Source organism: Vespa mandarinia, chromosome 24, assembly GCF_050613455.1.
Source record: "Vespa mandarinia isolate Hongniang chromosome 24, ASM5061345v1, whole genome shotgun sequence".
Taxonomy (NCBI): Eukaryota; Metazoa; Arthropoda; class Insecta; order Hymenoptera; family Vespidae; genus Vespa; species Vespa mandarinia.
Genome location: NC_140833.1, coordinates 761166 through 779676, shown reverse-complemented (window position 1 = coordinate 779676; position 18511 = coordinate 761166). Strand labels below are relative to the sequence as shown.

Here is an 18511-nt window from a genome sequence, read left to right as displayed (position 1 = left end):
TTGCTCCTACGTCTGGCTAGTGAGATAAATTATTTTTGATTTTTCCTTTTATCTTCGTCGTAAACTTGCGTGTTATTTGTTTTGCTAAGAACGATAGATCGGCGATAATTTAAATCAAACACACGTCATCCGATTATTATTATTATTATGATTATTGTTATTATTGTTATTATTTAAGTGAGTCCAATGTAACCAGTAAATCTTTGGATTTAATTTACTATCTTTTTTTTTCTTCATTTTTTTTTCTTTTTTTTCCTTCTTTGTTTTAACTAATTCGTTACTTGTTTTAACTTGCGTGAAGAAAAGAGAAAGGGTAATTGACCAATTCTAATATTCCTTCGTTAAGAGATCTATCTTTACACCATTGAATTGTTTTCTTCGAACGTTATGAAGCTTTTGCTCTACATGGGGATGGCGGGGGGGGGGGTGGAAGGGAAAAAGAAAAAATCTATCCAGAATCGTTGAAAATATGATACTCTTTGACAGTGAGACATATCGAGGTACGATTATTAACTCTGTGATTATAATTATATAACGAAAGTTCGTAGGTTTGATATGATTGATTCATTTGATGAATCAATGTTCCTAAAACAGAAAATGATTTGAAATAGCACAAATGGGTCTTGAGGGAGGGGGCTGATGGAATTGCGTATTGCGTTTTATTTAGAGCAAGTTAATTTGGATCTGATCCTGATGGGATCGTATGCGTTTTCATACTCTAAGGCAATGAGAGAGAGAGAGAGAGAGAGAGAGAGAGAAAGAGATAGAGAAGTATTATAACTCGTATTCTGACGGAGTAACAAACACCCTTGAACGAACGAACGAACGAACAAATGAGAATCTTCTTCGTAACTGTCTCCAAGTTTTTAGGCTATGCGATGAGGAAATTCATGTCAGAGTAGAGGAAATTGCATGTCGCCCAGAAGACATTAAAGCAAATATTCCTTGAGACAGATCTCTACCAAAGAAATCTCGTCCATCTCGTCAGAGTTTGCACAATAGTGCCAGATGACTTAATCGTATAATATCGAGGCTATCCGACTTAACGGCTAGTGATGGTTCCTTGAGGCCAGACTAATCTCTTTATCCTTTCCTAATTTTATCTATAATTTAATGTTTTTTTTTTTTTTTTTACTTTTTTTTTTTTCTTTCTAATTTTGATGCTTTAGCACGAACTAAACACATATCCCTTGATAACAAATGTTTCTTCCATCCTTTTCAAAATCTTATGAAAGCAAATATTTTGAGAGAGAGAGAGAGAGAGAGAGAGAGAGAGAGAGAGAGACCTTATAATGTTTAATCGTTGATAGTTTTATTTAATCCTCCTCTAGAAAGTCGATGGTATTAAAATACTAATCAAAATGAAGATATTCTTAGGGTTTATTTCAAATTTTGTTCTAATGTGCTTATAATGGGTTTATAAAAGATACCTCTAGAGAGATGATTCGTTTATAGATGAAAATTTATCACCGATGATAAATGTTTTTAATTGTTACACTCAATCTATACGAAACCTATTTATATGAGTACCTTTAACAGATAATATAGAAGAGATATAAAAGCGTGGCAGCGCCGAATATATATATATATATATATATATATATATATATATATATATATATATATATAAGACGTTTCGAGAGCCATCTCCGAGTTTTACGGTGCGCATTTTGCCTTCTCAACGAGAGAATACAAGAAGAAGGAGGAGGTTGAGGAGGAGTAGGAGGAGGAGGGGGAGGAAGAGGGAATCTAAACGACGTCTGGCACGAAAACTCGTATTCCCTGGCACGTTCTTCCTCGTGCGTGTGTGCTCTTTGGCATACGCATTCCTACGTGCAATTCCTGTTGAATAACGTCAAATCAGTCAGATATAACGCCATGGCGCGCCATTCATTTCCTTGCCGATCTTCAAGTACTACTTACGTGTTACTGCCAAAGTAGAGACCGGCTCGGTAACTTTTCAAATTGTTATAAATGTTTATATATATATATATCATGAATTATCGTTCTTCTTCATTTAATTTTGCTATTAAATTTTCATATATTTCGATCTAGAATTAAAATATCGTTTATTTATGATAAAAGGAAAAGAAGACAAAAAATTCATTCATTAAATTATAATAATATAATAATTTCGATATATATGTATATAATTTATATGAGAAATTTATAAATGCCTTTGGTTGAAAAAGAACACACAGAGAGAAAAAATATAATAATAATAAAAATTGGTAAGAAAGTTAAAGATATTAACGAGACAATGAAGTAGATATCTATTCTTTGGGAAGGACTACCGAGTGGCAGGTTCACCTTAATCCGGATTAAAGAATTCTAAAACACCAAAAGCGTTTTAACATTCTCTCTTTCTCTCTCTCTCTCTCTCTCTCTCTCTCTCTCTCTCTCTCTCTCTCTCTCTCTCTTTCTCGATTCTTCTGCGTGTTGTTTGACCGCCAAGTTTCTGGCGTTTTTACCTGTTTCTTTCGAAAGTAACTTAGTTTTTCTGTCAAAATTGAAAAACCGATGCGAGTTAACTGATTCGTATAATAAATAAATCCAATTTAACATAGGATTATTCACAGGTAGTTATCATCATTTACTATACCATATACCTTTTGGCAACATTAATTTCCTTCCCCTGCCCATCCTTCAGATTATAAAACTAAGAATAGGAGGAATATTTGTTTGTTAGAATTGGTAAAAAACAAAAAAAAAAAAAAAAAACAAAAAAAAACAAAAAAAGGAAAAAGAAAAAGAAAAGAAAAGAAAATATTCGGAATAATATTCGAGCAATATTCTTTTGACGTTTCGCAAGAGAATGCGAATAGACATGGAGAAGGAAGAGGAGCAGGAGGAGGGAAGAAATTGTTCGTTCAGGTAAAAGGAAAATGGAAAAGGCACTACGGGCACACGAGGTCTAGGATCAGGAGATGAGTCCTGCGGAGTTTGTAAACAGAAGTTAGCTCGAATGTGTACACGGTAGAGACTATTCCCTTCCCATTATCTTAGACCAAAGAAATTCTTCCGTATCTGGTTATGGAATCAGCTGCTGCTGTTGCTGCTACTGCTCTTGCTGTGGTGATGCTTCTACTGGTACTCGTAGAGAGGCTCACCTGCCGTGCATAGGTAAAAAGAGAGGAGGAAGTTTGTTTCTCTTTCTCCTTCACTCTCTCTCTCTCTTTTTCGTATAGTCCAGATCTTTAGAGACGTATACTCAAGAAAAAATTCTCCATATTTCTCTATGGTTATAGCGACAAACAGAAGAACCAATTTTTAAGTTTACTTTCCTTCCTATAAGAATCATATGTGATGTACCTTTTCTCTCTCTCCCCTCCCCTTTCTCTCTCTCTCTCTCTCTCTCTCTCTCTCTCTCTCTCTCTCTTTCTCTCAGTAGTCCTCTTCTACTTTAAAAGGTTTATCCTGTTATATGGTGTATTAAAGTCGTGACAATCTCTCTGTGGGACCTGTGTATGCTGTTAAATCCTATGGGGAAAAGAAAAGAAATAAGCGTGAAAAAGAGATCTACTACTATTACTACTATTACTACACCACTACTACTACCACTACTACTATTACTACTATTACTACACCACTACTACTACCATTACTACTATTACTACAATTTCTACACCACTACTACCACCACTACTACTATTACTACTATTACTACACTACTACTATTACTACTATTACTACACCACTACTACTATTACTACTATTACTACACTACTACTATTACTACTATTACTACACCACTACTACTACCACTATTACTATTACTACACTACTACTATTACTACTATTACTACACCACTACTACTATTACTACTATTACTACACTACTACTATTACTACTATTACTACACCACTACTACTACCACTACTACTATTACTACTATTACTACACTACTACTACTACCACTACTACTATTACTACTATTACTACACTACTACTACTACCACTACTACTATTACTACTATTACTACACTACTATTACTACACTACTACACTACTACTATTACTACACTACTATTACTACACTACTACACTACTACTATTACTACTATTACTACACTACTATTACTACACTACTACACTACTACTATTACTACTATTACTACACTACTATTACTACACTACTACACTACTACTACTACTACTACTATTACTACACTACTACTACTACCACTACTACTATTACTACTATTACTACACTACCACTACTACCACTACTACTATTACTACTATTACTACATTACTACTACTACCACTACTACTCATTACACTATTATTAAACTACTACTCATTACACTATTACTACTATCACTACTATTCATTACACTATTACTACTACCACTACTACTCATTACACTATTACTACTATTACTACACTACTACTACTACTCACTACACTATTACTACTACTACTACTATTACTACTAGTATTATTACACTACTATTATTACACTACTACTACTAGTACTCATTACACTATTACTACTACTGCTACTGATACTACTATTGATACTAATACTGCTACTGATACTACTACTACTACTACTACTACTACTACTACTACTACTACTACTTTACATTGGTCAAGTGAAAACAAATGACTTGATAAGCATATTGCTGCTTATCATATACTAACCACTACTCCTTCCTCTCATAGTGTTATTTTAATAATCCTAGAGAGGGGGTTTGATATGGAAGCTAAAATGAATATCAATGTTATCAGGTTTCAAAGGAGCTTCATACAACTATATAATATATAATACCACTGACACGATTCAATTCGCTGCTCAATTATCACTTAAAATTAATCGTCTTGGCAGCATCGATTCAAACAGTTGACAACATAGTACGTAGAGGGACACCCATCTTCTTTCTTACTCTTCTCCTTCACCTCCTCCATCTTCTCCTTCTTCTTCTTCCAACCTTCTCTTTTCCTTCTCAAGCGGAGTCTAATAATATTGTCTCGCGTTTCTAACGCAGCAAGGAGCGCAATCGGATCGCATCTCGACCAGAATAGAAGTCGAAATCTCTGATCTCTCTCTCTCTCTCTCTCTCTCTCTCTCTCTCTCTCTCTCTCTCTCTCTCTCTCTCTCTCTCTCTCTCTCTCTCTCTCTCTCTTTGTTTGTCTATCTCTTTCATTCCCTTAACTCTCTTGGCTACCATTCTACAACTTTCTATCTGCTTGACTTTACTAGAGAAGTCTTTAGACAAAAATGTCAAAATACTCTGTTGGAGGATTTCGATCTTTCATCGTCTATCTCTCTCTTTCTCTCTCTCTCTCTCTCTCTCTCTCTCTCTCTCTCTCTCTTTCTGTCTCTTTCTATTTCTCTATCATTATTTTCTTAATAATTTAATTGATACTGAAATAAAAATAGATTTACAAATAAAATTGTTCCCGCATGAGCATTGGATTCTTCGAAAAACAACAAAAGAGAAAATCACAAACGAAGAAATAAAAGGAAACAAAATAGATGTAATCGGTATAACAGATCTAAAAGATTAGTACGGTCGTATTTTGTTGAAACAGAAATTATTGGAGAAAGTTTTTGTATTGTGTGACATATATAAAGAAGTATAAAAGTAGTAAGTCCGATAACGTTCGCATGTAAGAAACGTGAACGCGGCGCTAGATGGGATTAGTATAATTGGTAATTTCATTTCTGGATAAATTTCTGACCATAACACAGTCCTCTTTTCTTCTCTTCTTCCACCTCTTCTTCCTCACCTCCTCTCTTCTTCTCTCTTCTTCTGCAAAATGAGATGCTATCGGATCGCACGATTCCCACTAATTCGCGTCTAAGTTTATATCGCTTGGGACACGCCAAGAGAGTAGGGGAACACTCTTGAGATAACATCTCCCTTTTTCCTCTCCCTCTCTCTCTCTCTTTCTCTCTCTCTCTCTCTCTCTCTCTCTTTCCTTCCCCCTTCCTCTCTTGAAGGGAGAATCTCCTCGTAAAATCGGATTATATCGGTTCTGTCGCCCCCTTGCGTTGTCCTACACTTTATTCGAACCTGTTCGCGATATCGTCCAAAAGAGAGTAAGAAAGAAAGAAGAGAGAGAGAGAGAGAAAGAGAGAGAGAGAGAGACGACCTTGGGGGTCAAAGTTGTGAAGATCCCTCGTAATGTTCTCCTCTCTTGTTAAATCTTCCATCCAATTTCTCTACTCCCAAAGGGTGATAAATATTCGGTAATCGTGTATCACACTGCGCCAACATGTGTGCTCTTTCTTCCATGCTTCCTTTACTTATTTTAGATCTGGAAATAAATTAATTTGTTTGATCAAAACATATATATATATATATATATATATATATATATAAAATTTATATTTGATTATAAAAAATTGATTTTTCAATTGGTTCATATATTAAACATGACGATTATAGCTTTTTGTATTACTTTTTTTTTTCTTTTCTTTCTTTTTCTATTTTTATTTTCAATTTTTATTTTCAACATTTTCATTCTACATGTACCTCGTTTATTAACAATGAACATTTCTTTTATTCGATAACTCGAACAAATTGTTATGCTCGGTTGAAATTTTGCTAGAAATGTTATTGTTTTTATAAACTTTAACGATTAAAAAAAAATCAAGTACCCAAGTCTTCGATCATTATCTCTCTTTCTCTCTCTTTCCTCAACTCTGTCTAGAAATTATTATGACTAATCGTATTTCTACATCTTCTTATGCCATAAAATCTCTATCAGGGATTTAAATCACTCTCGAGCTTCGCCATTACCTGAAAATTAAATGAATAATTTAAAAGTTTTCTTTTTTTTTTCTTTCTTTCTTTCTTTTTTTTTTTCTTTTTTTTTTTCGTAACATCGAATCGTATAAAAAAAGTTGAAAAAAATATAATGCAGGTTTAGATGCTGTCCTAGAAATTGTATCAATCAAATTGATTATATATTATTATAGATCATTAATTGGTAAAGTATTTTATTTTTATTATTATTATTATTTTATTTCTTTTTTGTTTTCTAAGGAGAAAAAGAATAAAAATAAAAGATGAAAGAAAAATGAATAATTTGGAAAGAAAAAGTCAATATTGATGATTCTTTTTCTGTGTTTTACTTTTTTTTAAGTGTGTCCAGGGGGGAGGAGTGGTGATAGTGATAGTAGTAGTAGTAATAGTAGTAGTAGTAGTAGTAGTAGTAGTAGTAGTATTGGAAGTAGTAGTAGTAGTAGTAGTAGTAGGTGTCTCATGGAACGAGCACGAAATAAATGTCTCCTACACGCGATGAGTCACAAATCCTAATGAAAATAATAATGCCCGAAAGAGCTTCGTTCTTTCCGTTGGCTTGGTGCAATGCGGATAAATTTACTGCGCGATCCTTGGACGGATAAGGCATACCTGGGGACACCTCCGTCGGGTTATAGGCTCTGCTATACAACGGGTGGCATGAAACTTGCGTCTCCAAAAGACACCAGCAAGAGCACGCACAACTACTACCATCACGATCATCATCAGTTTTACAAACACCACCGAACAACTTTTGCTATCTTTTTCTCTTTCTCTCTTCTGTCTTTTCTCTGTCTCTCTTCTGTCTCTCTTGTTCACATGTAGGGATCTCATCTCCTCGGCACAAGAGTCTCCTGGAAATAATTCTTCTCTGAACGTCCTATCCAAGAGTGGGACCGTACGACGAGATTTTCACCTGCCGAACAGATTTATCGTGCTTGCGTCTTTCCCCGTCTTCTTCGACCTGAACCATCCCTAAAACCAACCACGTTCAACGTCGTTAATTTTATTCTTTTTTTTTCTTTTTTATTTTCTTCCTCTTCTTGTTCTCTCTCTCTCTCTCTCTCTCTCTCTCTCTCTCTCTCTCTCTCTCTCGTGGGATCTTCGACGAATCGCATCCTAACATCTCGTTTCCATCGCGGACACCACCAGCGGTGGTGGATTCCAGAATTTGAATTTTAACGAAGACAAGCGATAGCTCGTCATGAAATTTCTTTTAGAGTCTTTGATTCCGTAAATCCGTAAATGGTTCGCATTTGCCACGCGTGTCGTCTCCATGTTGGGACCTTTTTAAAATCTACGATGATTCGATCAATTAATTAACTCGTTCCGTACGTACAGAAATCAAGATTCAAGAATATCATTCATTGTTATTATTATTATTATTGTTATTGTTATTGTTATTATTGTTATTATTGTTATTATTTTTATTGTTATTGTTATTATAATATTCGAGGATGGATGGATGGATGGATCAGTCGATCTTCGTGTTTTTGGCTGCACCGAAAGTGCATATGTCGCGTCGTAATATTCCTCTCCTCTGGCACTATTTTGTCAATCATTCTTAAAGCTTGCGCGTTTACAACACGTTTCTGTATACGTGCCAGTAATAATAAAACTCGATCTATAATTTTCCCTCGTAATATTTATATTCAAGATCGCCAATCAATTATTATTTGGATGATTTGATAGAAAATAATTTATCGTGATGGAATATTTCTATATTTTTGACTTGTGTGTCACTTAGTAAATTTATTACTTCATTACGATTTTGTGTCTACTCGACATCATCTAAATTTTTCTTCCTCTCTGCACCCTCCCCTAATCCTTTATAATTCCCCAACCCCCTCTTTCTCTCTCAGCACAATAAATATAAATTCGTTTGAAATTAAATTATCCTTGATTATAGAAGCGATTATATTTAAACAAATGACACTCCATGTTATTTCTCTTTTTCTTTCTTTTTTTTCTTTTTTTCTTTTTTTTTTTTCTGAATAAAATTTAACACGTTAAGTTTGTAAGATAGTGTCATTCATTAACCAAACGAATCATCCTCCATTTTTATTCCTCAATGAGAATCGCGATTTCTCTCTCTCTCTCTCTCTCTCTTTCTCTGTCTATCTTATCAATTGGCAGTAGCATCTAAGGTTGATTCTGGAGACCGGTTCTTGAAACACCCCGTAGACAAGTGTCGAGGCACTTGCGACAGAGCCGTATCGCGGCGGGCATGTCTAAACGACTTGTAAAACAAGTGCTTAACGATTGCTCGTGTACCTGGATGCGCGAAGGAGCGCGAGGAAAAGAATGTAGAAGAAGAGAAAGACGGAAAGAATATAAGAAAGGCAGAGAAAGAGAGAGAGATAGCAGTCAGCCAGCCACGAAGCCAGGAACTTCGGGTCCCACGTGTTTCGAGACTTCGAGGAGGTCCAGCTTGCTAAATTGAGTTTACGAGATGTCCAAAGCGCCTCTCTCTTTTTTTTCTTCGTCTCTTCGTTTCGTTGTTCCATTCCCTTCTCTCTCTCTCTCTCTCTCTCTCTCTCTCTCTCTCTCTCTCTCTCTCTCTCTCACACACACACACACACACATAGACACGTACATACATGTACATACCACATGTACACTTCGCGATTTCTCTCTCTCTCTCTCTCTCTCTCTCTCTCTCTCTCTCTCTCTCTCTCTTTTCTTTCTTTCTATATACCCTTAATTCACAAGTACACGGGACTCAAGTACCCTTTTCTTCGTATTTTACACACGGACAACGGTATTATCTTATTCGATATTATTTCGATACTTTCTACATTCTCCCCGTTCGGATTCATTGCTGATCACACATGGGTTCTGCGTTTCGCGTTACTATCTTGGATTCTCCTTGAATAACACTTACACATTCACAATTACTCTTTTAAATGTTAATTTTTAAATAATATAATCTAATAAGAATAAGATCGTTTTGAAAATTATTTTCTCTCTCTCTCTCTCTCTTTCTATATATATATATATATATATATATATATATATATATATATATATAAATTATACATAGAATAGACTTTTAAAATGTCTAGATGCAAGAATTAATGTAAATTTTATACAAGGATTTTTTTTTCTTTGCTTTTTTTTCCAGCGGTCAAAGGGAAGACAAAACCCATGGTGGTGGTCTTGGTGACTCAAGTAGCGAGTCTGGCGACGAAGCCAAAAGACAATCCGTCGTTCAGCAACAACAGCAACAACAACAACAACCGTCGGCTTGTGCCGTTCAACAGCAACAACAACAACAACAACAACAACAACAGCAAATGGTTGAACACCAACAAACTTCTAGTATGTACCAATTACCACCTCCCGCTGCGGTCTCAAGTCCTCACTCCTATCATCAGACTCACGGCACAAGTCTGAGTCATCCGCATACACCCACCCATCATATGCAACATCATGACACCAGCAGCGAGAGTGGCGACGACAAGAGAAACCTCCATCATCAGTTGCAACATCATCTTCAGGTTGGTGCACATGGTACCCATGGTCTTGTTCATCCTACGGCGACCTTACCACCGCCGCCGCCAAGCTGTGCTCAACAGAAGAGCCAACTTGATTATATGCAGTATTATAGCCCTCAGGTAATAACTCTTCTTAGGTTTTTATAGTTGCAAAATTGTATGGATATTAAAGCAAATTTATCTACGGTTACATTTACTATTTCCACGTTGTATACTATGGTCCGTGTAAATATAACATTCGAGTTCTCCCTCTTCTTTTATTTAATTAGAATTACTTCTACGACTGGTACTATTTGAATATCACTGTTGTTTATTATTATTATTATTATTATTATTATTATTATTATTATTATTATTATTATTATTATTATTATTATTATTATTATTATTATTATTATCTGTGCATATTAAATGTCACAAAATATTTGGCGAATAGTTTCGGTCGTAGCAAAAAAAAAAAAAAGACAACAAGAAAAAACAAAAAAGAAAGAGAAAAAAAGAATTTAACGAAAAGAAAAAGAGACTATCAGTCCAGTTTCCCCCAAAAAATATGTCCGATCCATAATCGCGAAGGGATTCGTCTTTAAAATGTTCATAGGATTACCTGATAGGCACGCCCACCTCGGCGGATCTGCAGAAGTCGCTTCCTCACACGGCCACGTCAATGCAGATGGGTGCTATAGCACCTTCTATGGGTGGCCTAAGCCCGATGGCACCTTCGACGATGTTACAGAACACGATGCAGGGCGTTAACAGCATGAATACCATGTCGATGAACGGTATGGGAATGGGAGCCTATCAGGGAATGGGTTCTATGGGGATGTCGACGTCGCATACGAGTTACCACAGTGGACTCGTCTTAGGCGATTATCATTCGTTGTGACCTTGGGCTCCGAACGGTCAGAGTAAAAGGAATCCAGAAAAAACTTAAGGATAAACGAACTTCCGAAACTCTCAGCTAATTCATCAATATATATATATATGCATATATATATATATATATATATATATATATATGTATGGTCCATTCGATTTTACTCGATTCACTATCACCAAAGTGGTATGTCTCGGGGCTCGCTCGTGCTGAGAAAAGAAATAAAATACCGCATACAGTATCCGTTATTTTCAATACGAAGGTGTGAAAGCTTTTTTATACTAAACTTTGTTGTTATCGCGTTGATCGAGAAGTAATTCTAAAGCACTCGTTGTTTAACCGTGGAGATCTTGAATTGATATTGATAATAATCTTCTCTTGATCGCCCCTCAGTCGTGTGGAGTCTCTCGAAAGACCGCTTAGGTGATCGGGCTCGTACGCTTCTGGATAAAATAGCAAAAGACATGTTAGCATTTTTCATTATCCCTATTCTTAATAGAACCTTCGCACAGGTAGCAAGGAACACCCCTTCCCCCTTCCGTATTATATATAAATAATCTTATTCGAAGAAGAACGAAACAGGTTCTTTTATTTTTTTGCGACTCTAACTAATTCTTCCGTTTGTAATCTCTCTCTCGTAGCGTACAATTGTAAGTGATTAAGAGATAGCACAATCTCTGTAAGTGTGTAAGTGCGCTTTGTGGTTCGTTAACAGCGTCTAAAAAAAGTCATTTGAAAAACAAGTTGATAATGTTTCCTATCAAATGAAGTAATTTTCTTTTTTTTTTTTTTTGAAGAGAGGGTAGTTTAAAACGAACTACAAATAATGTAAGAAAAATCATTAAAAATTCATTGATTGATTTAAGACACACACACACACACACACACACACACACACATACATATATATTTATATTTATATACAATACATATTATTTTTCATCTTAATTAATTTTAGACCATAACGAATCACACATTGCACTCTATCACTCCAAATACATACAAACACATCCTTTTTAACATACTTACACATGCTACACGTGCGTACGCTTCTGTCTGTTTGTCCTCTTCGTCTATCTATCCCTGAATCTCTTCCTGTATATATGTAGATATATTGAACATGTATTCAGCGCACGTTCTCTCTTATGTTCTCAAATAATAATCATTACCACCTTGTGAACAAGAAATGTGTTGGAAGTTCACGCACGGCGGATATATTAGAAAAAGAGAAACGAAAATGAAAAAAAAGAAAAGAAAAGAAAAAAAAAAGAAGAAGAAGAAGGAAGATTCGCACAGCAGTTTTATTTGCTAAAACGAGAACAACACGTACCGTCGCAATCTAAGTTAGTCAAGTAAGTTGTCATTTATTCGCAATTCACGATCTTCTGTATATAGGGTATGTTGTACATGCGAGATTTTATGTATGTATGCATGCATGTATGTATGTATGTATGTATGTATGTATGTATGTATGTATGTATGAATGAGAAGGGTCTCTTTGTATGTATGTATGGATCTATATGTGTCTTCTGCTTGCAAGGATATGGTATGATGCATGTAAGTATGCGTGAAGAAGAAAGAAAAAAAAGAAAAGAGAAAAATAATAAAAAAAAAAAAAGAAAAAAAATGGAAAAAAAAAAGAAAAAGAAATAGAGACAACACAACATCGAAGGAGAAAGAAGAAAGGAAAATAAAAAGACAAAGAAAAAAAATATGTAGAAGAAAAAGCCAGCCACAAGTGATCGTCGCGCGTTAACTTCTCCCTAGAAGAAGGAACGCCGCTCTTCGTGCTAATAATATAAATATATATATATATATATATATATATATATATATGTATATGTATATATATATATGTTCTTAAATATTCCATTAAATTAGCGAGCATTATGTTGTCATGTTTGACATTGTACGTATGTATATGTAATAAGGTGTGACTGATGATAAAAAAGAAAAAAAAAAAAAAAAAAAGAAAATACAAAAAAAAGGGAAAGGATCACCTTTTCTACTCGAAGGATCCTCGGGACGAAACAGGGTAAGAAAGTAATGTAAAGATGATTATACAGAGAACACAGGCGCGAGGATGTTTAAATAATATATAGGATGTCATCTGATTGCTGGTATTATCGTGATAACAATTATTCTGATCCCTTCCTGAAACGAAAGCAAGTAAGAAGAAAAGAAAAGAAAAAGTAAAAAAGGAAAAAAAAAAAGAAAAGTTCAATTAAAACATTAAAAATTATAATATCTCCGCCCTTCTTCTCTTAATTAATTTAAAGTTTTTATTTTTATTCGTTAGATTAAAATCATTTTTGTATCATGCGAGTTTTCACTTTTAAATATTTCGACTTATAATTGCTCATTAATTTTGTTGTTTGGATTAAGATACATATATTATTTTCTCGATCTTGTCATCAATCATATAACGTTCTGTATATATTATATATATATATATATCGCCTTTGACTTTGGACAAATCGATAAAAGATTGTAACATCCGATGTTAGAGAAAATGCGATTGATCGAAATCAGCTATCCTTTTACAAAAATGTGTTCATATTTTTTTTTCTTTCTTTCTTTTTTTTTTTTCGTTTTTCTTTTTTCTTCCCCCTCAAACATTTTAACTTTCTTTGAGATTAACACGTTTTATAATAATAACATTTGATGAGTCTAATCATAGCGGCAAAAAATAAAAAAAATAAATAAATAAAGGAACGTTCTTGATCAGTCGCAAGATCTATCGGGAATTTTATTTGCTCAATAGTGACTTTCGCAGCGAAGGAAATATTTTCGATTAACGCACAAATATACAAAGAAAGAAAGAAAGAAAGAATAATAATAAGAAGAAGATATGCTTTGTACGCTACAATATTAAAGTAATTAAAAAAAAAAAGAAAAAAAAACGAAAAACAAAAAAAAGAACTTGCACACATACACACACACACACACACTCTGTCACAGAACATTCCGAATAAATGTCGTGTATCAATTAAAAAATTTCATTAATACGTGATACAACTAGAGATGAACGAAATGCTATCGAGAGAAGTTAATTAATTTAATAATCCTTTTGTTTATTTTTTCTTTTCTTTTCTTTTTTTTTTTCTTTTCTTTTCGTTCTCGCTGCATGTAGTAAAAAAAATTGTCCTTTTTTTATTTTTCCTTTTAAAAGCAAAACCCAAGAGAATAATTCGTTTTAATATTATTTCTATTTATTTTTTCAAAAGCTTCTTGCGCTTTTGACAATTTTGTTTTATTCTTAAGAGTTGCAATTCTTATTAATGAATGAAAATATAATTTAAAAAATTATTAGAGACGCTTTTGAAATTGCGATATAAGTTATATATATATATATATATATATATATACATATTCGTGTGTGTACATATATATATACATACATACATATGTATATATATGTATATATAATATAAATTTATATTATAAATTTATAATAATATATATATATATATATATATATTATTTTTTGTTATATCCACGAGTAAAAGACACTGTGAGATAGTGGCATAAAAAACGTGTTAATCTACATAAACGAAAAAAAAAAAAATATGGCAGAGCTTTCATTCTTACGACGGAATCTTTTTAGACTTTAGTCCAAAACGTCTATATACATAAGTAAATAGATTAGATAAATAAATAAATAAATAAATAAATAAAATTAATTAAATAAATAAATATATATATATACACATATTTAAATTTGTACAAATAAAAATGCTACGATTCGACCAAAGGTATACAGATTTAATTTCTATCTTTAGAGACTTTAGAGAGTACGACGTTTGTTTATCGTACACATTACTCTTGCACAAAATATGAAAACATACATTTGCGCACGCTATATATTATATATATTTATATGTATATATATATATAATATATATATATATATATATATATATATATATATACATATACGATCTATAGACATATGTATAATATTTGAAAAAAGTCACAAACAAAAATGCAAAAAAGGCAACGGAACAAATGTCTTGTCATCATAAATAACACTTACACAAGGTTGCAAGAGAGAAAGAGAGAAAGAAAAGACACAATATACATTTAGACGATTGACTCCATGTATTTTCGAACGGACGAATAATATAAATAATATAAAAAGAAAATTGCACAATTATGAAGAAATGGAGGAAAATGTTTAGGGGGAGGGGGCCGGAGGTAGAAGACAGAACACAATGAGTGTGTATTGTACGTATGAGATGTGCGTATGTTCCCTTGCGTGAAAATGATTATCCGAAGAATAAAAAGGGGAATGATAAGTGATAGAGAGTGAGAGAGAGAGAGAGAGAGAGAGAGAGAGAATGGAAGAATGAGAGAATGAGAATATGAATAAGAAAAGTATGAAAAAAGACGAGAGTATAAAGAAGAAAAATAAATAAAAAAGAAAAAAAATGGAGATAAAAGATCCATCGATGTACGATCGTACTGTAATAATAACAAGTAAGTTGATGTTATTTAAAAAAAAAAATCTACGAATAAAAAGAAAATATTATCTACGTTCACATACGTGTCACGTCGATATATTATATATATATATATATATATATATATATATATATATATATATATATCATTATCGCATGTGTTTCTAATCGCACTTGATCCTCAAAAAATGATTATTTACTCGATAAAGAGCGTGTTTAATTGTCATTTATATTAGAATTATTGTCTGTTTTTTTTTCAACGAGGGCAAGAGAAAGAGAGAGAGAGAGTGAGAGAGAGAGAATACCTTTTTCTCAACAACTTCTTTTTTTTCTCTCTCTTTTTCTCTCAACCGACAAAGGGAAAAAGCATGCCTCTGCCCTTGTTTTTTTCTCGTCAACTACCTGAACAAGACTAGCTGGGAAAGGGAAAAAAAAAGGAAAGAAAAGCGAAATGAGAGAGAATGAAAAAAAAAAAACGAGAAAGAAAAAATCAAAAGGAAAGTGTAGAGGAAGAAGAAGAAAGAAGGAAAGAAAGAAAGAAGGAAAGAAAAAGATAAAGGAAACGATAGGTGCCGGTAATTATTTCAAAACGAGCACCGGTCTAGTTCTATTAGTTGTATCAGTGATCAGCGATGATAGATAAAAACTGGTCGTCGTCTCTCTCTTTCTCTCTCTCTCTCTCTTTCTCTCTCTTTCTCTCTCTTTCTCTCTCTCTCTCTCTCGTCTCTTTGTGTGCCGCGATATATATTTGCCCGGTAAAGAGAACGAACGAACGAACAGGCCCCGTGTGTGTTTGTTGGTATTCTTTGTTCATCTCTTCTTCGCTTTCCGATCCTGAAAACGAGCATCTGCCTTCTTCCACTAGTAGTTCCTATTCATTCCCCTTTGTGTCGATCTCAATTCCTTTTCTTATATGTCTCTTCTCGTCGTCGTCGTCGTCGTCGTCGTTGTCGTTGTCGGTCGTTGTTGGTCGTGTTGTCGTTGTCGTTTATCTTCGAAATTTTTTTGATCGAAATGAGCAAATATCAACGAAAGCTATAAAAAAAAAAAAAAAAAAAAATAGAAAAAAAACAGAGTTAAAGCAATATTTTGAAATAATTCTATTCGAAATTAGAAACAAAGTATATTATTTTGTACTAAAATATATATAAGACGTTTTTAAATGAAAGTTGATAAATGTCAAGATAAGTATTTTAAAAGTTAAACTTTTAATCGTTATTACATTTACTTTCTCTCTCTCTCTCTCTCTCTCTCTCTCTCTCTCTTTTTTTTTTCTTTTGCTTTCTCTTTAGGTCTTCTATCTCTCTGTGTCTTTTCAATATCCTTCTTGATTCCTCTGTTCGTGACCGCCAACCAGGCGGAATAAGAGCAGTCGACGCATGCTCATCGGCCTGTTATAATTTTGGTTCTATTAGCTTCGTAGTGCGGGACCATAAGCCCCGAAGGGATTTCTAGAGATCGTAAAGTTAAGCCTCTGGACCCCACGGAGGGTAGCACAGATTCCTTCGTACGTGTTTCTCACGCATACACGTACATCACGATAAACTGTACGCAAGAGTCCTGCATATGTATGTCTCGCCTTCTTTCTTATTGGACCACGATAAAGAAAGAAGGAAAGAAAGAAAGAAAGAAAGAACGAACGAAAGAGGGAGTCGAGAAGTAGTATAGTTATCCTGAAGTGGTATATGCTTGTGAAAAAAGAAAAAAAAAAAAAAAAGAAAAAGAAAGAAGGAAGAGAAGGAAGGTTTCTCTGGGTTTGTTCTACCTCATACGGTCTTCTCTGAAGAGGGTCCATTCTAAGGGTATACCGTCAAGTAGCATCTTGACGCGGTCCTGACAATGGCTACTTGTTAGCGAAGTACACCAACAGAAGATAGAAAAGCGGATTGCTGCTCGTCACCTTTTGCTTTTCAACGATTACATGCCATTTATAATAGGAATACCTTCACGTGCCTTTGATCACGGAATAACGCCTTATTTTTCCTTTGAAAATTCGCTATCACGCCTTTCTCATGCTACACGTTATCTAAAAATGATAGAAAGGCTTACATCGTAAAAAAAAATAGGATACGAATTATATATATATATATATATTTTTTTATTTGTTATAATCATTATATAATTATTAATTATTATTTACGTAATTATTCGTACGTGTAATTATTTATAGATTATATATGATCATGTTGGAAGTAATGAATTACGAACGAAATATTTTATTTGATGTTAAAAGTTGTAAAATTTACAAGATATTCTGTTATTTACAATACGTGATTATCAGGGTATTAGTAATGACGAGGTATTCAAGCATGAACGAGGACACGGAAAATTTATGTGAATTTAACAATGGTAGATAGGAAAATATCCATCTGTTCGTGTTATTTCTCGTTCGCAAGAATAAACGTTATATATTGGAACGAATAATAGAAAATGATGATAACCCAAATTGAACACTTATGCTGTTCTTTACTATTTGATCGTAGATTCATCCAATAATGATTCTTGATCGATGTAAGAAACTTGATTCGCTATCGACGTAAATTACAGTTTACAGGACGTACACGGTGGATCACTAAGAACACACCTCGACTTTATATAAAGCGAGGAAGAGAGACGAGACGAGACGAGAGACGGTAGGCAAGGAGAGGAGAGGAGAGAATGTATGATTTCGAAGGGGGAAATATTTATGGGCAGTCCAGCTAAAATTAATTTATGCAGCCGCATAGGCTGCCACGTAATTTATTCGCGGTGCCCGCGACGATCAGTCACTCTCTTCCACTTGGCTTTTGTGTGTAAGGAAATCCCTGGGCCATTAGAAACAAGCACGAAGGGCCCCCTCTCTTCGAGCATAGGATATACACATACGTATGTGTAGTAACATCGTGCATATGTATGCTCGATAGTTCTTCCTTGAATTTCG

At 34.0% G+C, this 18511-nt stretch overlaps 1 protein-coding gene across 2 annotated transcripts in view; it reads left to right on the top strand.

The window, feature by feature from the left end:
- Positions 1-14162, top strand: part of so (SIX homeobox 1 protein sine oculis) — a 35236-nt gene extending 21074 nt beyond the window's left edge. For both annotated transcript variants that reach the window (XM_035868006.2, XM_085663836.1), the window contains exons 4-5: positions 9882-10374; positions 10853-14162. In XM_035868006.2, coding sequence (XP_035723899.1) covers positions 9882-10374; positions 10853-11137 — 778 coding nt within the window. In that variant the 3' untranslated portion in view covers positions 11138-14162. The remainder of the gene's footprint in view (positions 1-9881; positions 10375-10852) is intronic.
- The last annotated feature ends 4349 nt before the right edge of the window (positions 14163-18511 follow it).